The 8,158-nt window shown below is 35.3% G+C and overlaps 1 protein-coding gene across 1 annotated transcript; it reads left to right on the forward strand.

Annotated features, from left to right (window-relative positions):
- The first annotated feature begins 1,171 nt into the window (after positions 1-1,171).
- LOC114542636 lies at positions 1,172-7,084 on the forward strand. Its single transcript, XM_028562141.1, has 2 exons — positions 1,172-1,228; positions 5,912-7,084. Exon 2 carries the CDS (start codon positions 5,915-5,917, stop codon positions 6,695-6,697), a length of 783 nt encoding a protein of 260 aa, XP_028417942.1. The 5' UTR covers positions 1,172-1,228; positions 5,912-5,914; the 3' UTR covers positions 6,698-7,084.
- Positions 7,085-8,158: the final 1,074 nt, after the last annotated feature.

An 8,158-nucleotide genomic window follows, 5' to 3' on the forward strand; every position in this document is an offset into this window, starting at 1 on the left:
GTAATGCCAATATTTCAAAAGTTACACCTGTTAATATACGGCTAATATAAGCAATATAGCACTCAGTTTTAGGAACCTAAAATCTGATATATTTATTCTCCAATGTTGAAACTAAACAAAAAGCTTACAAATAGCATAAGAAAACTTTCCTAGACATTTCAGACTTGTAGCATTAAATGTAATGCCAATATTTCAAAAGTTACACCTGTTAATATACGGCTAATAAGAGCAATATAGCACTCAGTTTTAAGATACTAAAATCTGATATATTTCATCTCCAATGTTGAAACTGGGTAAAAACCTTACAAATAGCATGAGAAAACTTTGTTAGACATTTCAGACTTGCAGCATTTAATAATATAACAATATTCCAAAAGTTACACCTGTTAATATACGGCTAATAAGAGCAATATAGCACTCAGTTTTAAGAACCTAAAATCTGATATATTTCATCTCCAATGTTGAAACTGGGCAAAAACCTTACAAATGGCATGAGAAACCTTTCTTAGACATTTCAGACTTGCAGTCTTTAACATAGTGTTAATATTTCAAAAGTAACATCTGTTTTAAACGTGTAAATGCAGTAAGCCAGTACTCAGTTTTAAGGGGGTAAAATTTGAAATACTCGAACTCCACACTTGAAACTACACAGAAACTCTTGGAATAGGATACCAAACCCTCGCCGTTGATTCCATGATTGTAGGTTTAAACGCATTGGGAAAATGTCAAAAGTTTCCTCTGTCAATATATGTCTCACGACAAGAAGATATGAATCAGTTTTAACATGTTTATTTTAGTCTATTTTAAAAAGATTTTATATAGTAAATGAGTCAAAGAATTTCAAAAATATGATAATAAGCACGCCTTAAACATTTCACTGTTGTACAACTTAAAATAGTGGCTAATATTTTAAACTTATATATGTGAATGTTTCATTCAAATCAAAACACTATCAATCGATTTCAACAGATTTAAAATCAATAAAATGTCAGTTTAAATTATTAAAATTACATATTTTCAGCACCGGTTTTAGAAATTTAGTGTTATTTTTCCGTAAATTGAAGTTAATTTTCACATTACAAAAATGGTTTAAATTTGAAATTAAATTTTGGCGGCCATATTGTTACTTCGGCCTTCTTCTCCAAATCAGTTTGTTATTGTTTATAATACACGCAAAGGAGTTCTCAAAGAAAACGCATTTTTAAAAGCAAAAAACAGGGAAAGAAAGGTCAGTTTTCTTGTCATTTACCTTCATTATACTTTTAGAAGTTATTAGCAATCACATATCTGGCAAAAATATAAGATTTAGTGTGAAATTTACTTCGGTTTATTGTGCGATTTGCAACATCGACGAACCGCGATTTCCGACATTCATAAACCGCATATATAAAGCGCTTTGTGTACGAAAAATTTGCGATAATAGCTGCGAAATATTACAGCTACATATACTAAACAGTTATTAGTTTCTGCTGCACGTATTCTCGATCATTATTACACAATTTAGTTGCTAATCGAAAGAGTGTTTTAAAGTTATCGGTGCTGCTTTGTTTAAGCAGAATTCATTTGCTTTTGCACCTAATAAAAGGGTAAAGATTCGCATAATTACATATTGATTAGCATTGGGTTGGTTCATATTTAAATATATTTCTTTCATATAAATATTCGGAAGGAATATTTGTCATCTAACACAATTGTCAAGAAAAAGTTATTACACTTTGAACTTCGCCGGCCATATTGTTACTTCGCCATTCTTTCTCGATCTGATTTGTTTTTCATTTCTGTGAGAGGGGCAGATGTAAATAGGCATTATTTTAGACAATTTATCGCGCTAGTTTTGTGCATTGAAATACTAGCTATACAAGGCTGTTACTTCACTCTCTTAATCTATATTTCTTCCTTGAAATCCGGGGTTAATTTTTTTACTGGCTTCTTTGTTTGCAAGAAAAAGTCGCTGAAACATTTGTGAGCCCGAGCATTGCGTATACTCTTATATACTGCTATACATTGGCATATACTCAAGGTAACTCGAGAGAAACGCTGTACATACACACGTCCCGTATTTCAGCATATTTGTTTCTATATATCAAACACTAAGCAAGAGAAATTGTTGGCAGCATTAGGCATTGCGTTTGTATTTTTGTCCTCACTAACTAATCATCATGTCAGGCTCCTGGTCAAATGAACAGGCAGCTTTGTTTTGGCAACAACGGAAAATATATCAAATTTTTAATGATGAGGAGCAAAACATGAAGGTAGCAGCATACAACAACGATGTAGACAAACGCATACTAAAAGAACGCGATGCAAAAGCAGAGTATCTCTCTAAAAGAACATTTCCACCCATGGACCAAAATATTGGTGGTGTTAATCAAGTTAGGGATATTTCTAGTGATATACAATTTTGGGCAAACTATTCTGCATGGACATTTTGTGAGAAGTGCAATTCGGTGTCAACCAAAATCTTGCCCTATAATTTTTCAAACCGTCACAAAAACAAAGTAACAAAATCGTGTTCTTGTTCACAACAACGGTATGTAATACCAAGGTTTGCGGACATACCAAAGTGCCTTTTAAACTTGACACTTGAAGACGTAAACATCTTGAGACCATTCTATTTGTTTCTGGAGAATTACGAACGAAAGAGCCATGGGTATCAAGTTAAATGTTCTCCCTTAAAATTACGAATATCTCCACAGTCTGTTAGAGAGAAAATAGATGCTCTAGCTGATCTAACTCAAAAGATGCGTTGCGAAAATGCATACAATCACCTCATGACAACAATCTCCTCAAGATATTCACACTTTGTACATTACAGAGAAACAATAATAGCACAAGGTACCGACTTGAACTTATTTAACTTCAAAGACACACAGGGTATAGAGTGTGCATTATGGCCAAACCTGTATCCAAAGACTTCTTGGTGTGAAAGCATTCTCTCTGATAGTGGGTCAAGGCTCAGCAGCAAGGTGTCTTTTAATGCTAAACTGAATTCTGAAATTATAGATTATGCATTGCATTTTGAACTGCTTCAGTTCCACTATGATCGATGGTTGTACAAAACAGTTAGTGGTGCAATCAACACTGCACGTCTCCGAAACTGTTCACCAGCACGTGCACTTGATACAAAAACATTTTCAGCAACATACTGGCAATGGCAACACCGCTACGTTTTAGATGCAGTAGACCAGTTTGGTTTGCCTGATGTCTTCATTACGTTAAGTCCATATGAATGGACATTCCCTTTTCCAAAATGGCTCCAAGACGTTCGGCAAATGACAGGAAGAGGGCCTACAGAATTAGCTGGTCATGAAACAGCTCATATTGCACATGTGCTTGCACAAATTGTGCGAGGATATCTTTGCGGAAGCAATTCTAATAAATGGTCAAAGCATATCTTCAGTTATAACCGAATTTCAAAACACATAAATGTTAAAACATTTTTCTATAGATTTGAATTTCAGAAAAGAGGCACTTTGCATTTACACTTATTAGTCTGGCTAAAAGACATAACAAAGATTGCTCATCAGTTCATCAGAGCTGATATTCCAGAAGAAAATGCAGACCTTTCATACCTAGTAAGCAAGTACCAACCCTCTGACAAACCTTCAAATTCTTTGAACCTCCAAGATCATGATACGTTTTTTCAATGCAAAAACAATAAGGAAATTCTTCATTTAAAGCATCCTTCAGATGCATTTGCATTAAACTTAAGAGCATACATCTCTACAGTTCTACCAGCCTTACATTGCTCCATGGATTTTCAAACGACTGATGGCAGAGCCATGTTGTTAAAATATGTCACATCCTATGTAACTAAAAATCAGGATGGTATAGATACAGATAGCTTATATTCCTACCATGTTACTGGCGGACAGGCAGCAATCCGTTATGTAATGGATATTGCCCCTGCCGAACCAGAGATGTGGTTATCTCTCTCATCAACTAAAATATCTTGGTCATCAAGTAGAACTAAACGCTATATTGTCCCATCAACTGACAAGGCAGACGATGACAAAACGGCGGAAAAGTACCGAAATCGGCCTGAAAACATGACCGATCTTTCGTTTTTATTATGGCTGCGAATGACTGACCATGCTAAGCAGGTACCAAAACCTTACAAAAAAGGAAACACTCTTGTCGGATTAAAAACTGTTTCTTTCTTTAACAAAGAGTTTTTTTTCCAATATGTTCTCATGCATGTCCCACACAGATCTGTTAATCAACTTAGACATCCAAATCATGAGAAAATGCCACATGGTTTGCAGTGGTATTCCGCTGCAATACATCATTCTGCAAATATTTGGCAAAATGACGACAACATTTGCCAGTTTCTCAATAATCAAGGTCATCGTGACACATATATAACAACGTGCTTGGCATATGTTCACACTTTACGTGACATGCTTTTTCTTTGGCAAACCCAAATAATTTCTGCAGATGCCTTTGATATAAATTATGTCAATCAAGCACACGAATTCGCATTAGACAGTCAGCAAGCAACAATTCAAAACCATGTCTTGAGTGCTGTCAACAAACGTTCACATCACTATTCTTCATTCGCTCGTGTCCATTGTTTCGGTTCAGAATCTGATTCAGATGACGTCAATTTGGCCCATGAAAATTTCCAACATGGACAATGTTATGCTCCCGCTATGCAACAGTTAGATGTTGTGTGGAGCAAACCAATCCTGGTTACAGGTCAAGGTGGCTGTGGAAAATCATATGTCATTCGATCAATTGTGCATCAACTAATTCAACTTGATGCGTCAGTATTACTTTCACTTCCAACAGGATTTCTTGCATCATCTTTTCGAGCGACACTTCCAGAACACATCACTTGTGAAACTGTACATGCCTCTTTCAAATTTCCTGTTGAAAACAGCCAACCTCCAAACATAAACTGGCAGCTTTCCAACTATGACGTTATTATCATTGATGAGATATCCATGGTTCCCAACATTATCTTCCAACACATACTGAAAACGCTTAATGTTCTTCTATTTCGTCCTGTGCTCATGATTTGCGGAGATGCCGGTCAACAGCAACCGTTTTGTCACAACAATGGCAAAATAATGCAAATAAGTAGCCCTTTTGATGACACAACATTTTTACACAACACTTATCACTACAAGTTAACAAGCCAGCACCGATTTTCCGATCAAAATTATCACTCTTTTCTTGAAACTGTTCGGAAATGGGTTCCAACCCAGGAATTACTAAACGAAATACAAGATGGTTGCGTTATAAGTGAAAACAATACTGTCACAGAAAAAGACATTGTGCATGCTTACTTTACAAACCCTGAAAACACAGTTCTTACTTTCACAAAGAATGCAGCAAACCATGTAAATAGAACAATTGTTAATGCTTTATTTAGTGCACACGAACCATTGCTATGTGCACAACTTGACTGCGACCTTGCACCAATGCTGATTTACAGAGGGATGCGAATAATAATAACTCAAAACAGAGACAAACTAAATGGCGTTGTGAACGGGCAATCCGCTACCATCAACACAGTTCAAAATAAAACTGTATTTGTGAAGTTCAATAATGATAAAGTTGTTCCCATTTACCAAGTTACACTGAAAAAAAATGACAAAAATATTACAGTTTATCCGATGGTACCAGGTTATGCAACAACAATATGTAAAGCACAAGGACAAACCTTGAAAAAAGTAATTGTATGGCTTGACATTGACAAGATACCTCCTGGGACGGCATACGTTGAATTATCACGAGTGAGAAGCAGAAATGACATCTCATTCCTAACACCAATGAGACCAGAGCATTTCACACCCGTTTCTAGGCGAAGTCACATACTTTAGATCTCTCCTACAAATCATGCCACTTTAACAAACTATTCTATTAATGCTTATCATCCAATATTTTTTCCAAAAATCATTTTTAGAACATGAGTCAAGAGAGCAAGTCACCTCAAAACCCTAAAGGTGTCCAATTTTTCCATCACTTTCCCAAAAATTTTCTAAAACCGTATGGCTTAGCTGAGGAAAATATACCAGAACGTGATATATTCAAACGTACTGGACCTTTAAACTGTGAATGGCTCACACGTCCAAAAGTGGGACTCAGCGAATTCGCAGACACCATTGGCAAGAATTTCTCCTTCCTCACAGAAAGCGATTCCCAGTTCATACGGAAATCCAAATTTGCACCAATTGAGGAAAAGATGCGAACATTTCTAAGCCTCCTTGAAAAGTTCAATGTCCTGAAGACTACCGAAAATCCTTCCGGGGAAGATATAAAGGATTTCTTGAAATTCATGCTTCAAGAGGATGATCAAATCGATCAATTCTTCACCGAAATGTTCCAACTTGGTGGAGCCATGTACCTATTGGGGTCACACTATACTGTCATCAAGACGTTGCTTTCTAATCCTGATTGGACAGCTGAAAAAAACGTTGGTACTTCAGCTGAAGTGCGCAACTTTAAAGCCAATCCAACCATCAAGGGGCTAAAGACCTACCTCACCAATTCATGTTCATCAAGAACAAAACATCCCACATCGGAAGCCGTGAAGGGAACAAAAAGAAATCTGGCCAAGCTTTTTGATTCAGATGATGAAGATAATGATATTGCTGCTCGCGAACCCTCAAATGTCTCTGGCCAATCAACACCAACAACAAAACAGCACACTCCAACAAAAGACAAGAGAAAGAAGAGAAAACAAAAATAAACACCATAACAAAAACAACGTTGTTTTCAATTATATAAAAGAGAATATTCTGTTTGAGAATTAAGCAGTTTCTTAATGTTACATGGGGTTAAAAAAACTTTAAAAAACAAAAAATAGAAAATGGAATAAATTGTAAAAGAGACAAGATCAAGGTACGAACATATTTATTGTATCCTTGACATCTGTATTGTATACTCGTTGATATTAGAATGGTTTATTGTTAACATAGTGTAAAAAAAAGATATTAAAAACATATAAAAAAAGAAAGTTTTGTTCAAAAAAAAAAGTTACATATTTTTATGTCAAACAACATCTCAAACCAAAACGCTTGAAAAGACCATATAAAAGTATCATGTGTGTGTAGTAGCTCATTTATTTACCAACACTTCCTATTGCTTATGTTTACTTAATTTGCAAAATAGTTTATTGTTATTTAAACGATAAAAATGTATATATAAAATTGTATAATAGAGAGCAGATAAAAAAAATAAAATTTGAAAAAAAATTCAAATGCATTTCAATAATGCATTACAATTAGAAAACATTTTGGCTAGGGAAAATCGTAAACACATCACTCACCGTCTTATAAGAAGACAGGGTAATATTGAAATTAGCAGAAAGTATTAAAGAGGGAATATCTTGCTTATATAATATGGCAGCAGAAAAATTAATTAGTGTACATTAAAAGAAGAGGATGTTTTTTCAATATGGCACACCTAGCTGTATGATGCTCTCAAAAACCTCCTGTTGTGTCGAAAAATGCAGGGTGGGAGGGTTTGGGTAGAAAACGTTGCTTGTTATCAATCCAGAGTTCTCCCTGTGGTAACTTTTCTGACACCCCTAGCTTAAAACTCGTAAAGACTAAGGGATCGATAGGCCATGCTTTCACAGTTTGTATTCATACTGAAAATCAAAATCAAGTGAGCTTTTGCCCTTTTCCTCTACATGAGATTTTCGTTCTCATTGAGCTCACCTTAGGACACCTGCATTATCATTTGACAGTGTCTTCGGCTCGGATCGACCGGCAGAAGAGCGATCTTAACCCTTTAGTGCACGAGGCATTTCCGCTGCATTGATTTTAATGAAAATTAGTGAAAGTGCTACCTTAGCAACTAATTTTTGAATAGTAATTTTTTTTTTGAAAAAAAAGTTAATCAGAAGGAGAAAATTTTTGTCCAGTGCACTGGACAACGTGCATGTCGGGAATAAACTTTTAAAAAAACATTGAACAATATCTAAAAAAATTTATTTATACAGTAAAGTTTTTTGCCCTACCAAGTTTGCTAGCTATTTTTTACAACCCATAAAAGTCATTTTCCATGAAAATTTAAAAAGCAAGTGTTCTTAGTGACACATAAATACACATTGCATTTGCTGCACATAAACATTGTTTTCTTTTTGCAACCGTCCATTTTGCATCTTTGTGCATTTGGTATGTCTATGAGAATAGGCCAATGGTCA

The sequence above is a fragment of the Dendronephthya gigantea genome, unplaced genomic scaffold (genome assembly GCF_004324835.1).
Source record: "Dendronephthya gigantea isolate DGI-Jeju-01 unplaced genomic scaffold, DenGig_1.0 000372F, whole genome shotgun sequence".
NCBI classification, from domain to species: Eukaryota; Metazoa; Cnidaria; class Anthozoa; order Malacalcyonacea; family Nephtheidae; genus Dendronephthya; species Dendronephthya gigantea.

Excerpts from the sequence above, each read along its gene's own strand:
- LOC114542636 (XM_028562141.1), top strand. The coding sequence starts at position 5,915 with ATGAGTCAAGAGAGCAAGTCACCTCAAAACCCTAAAGGTGTCCAATTT.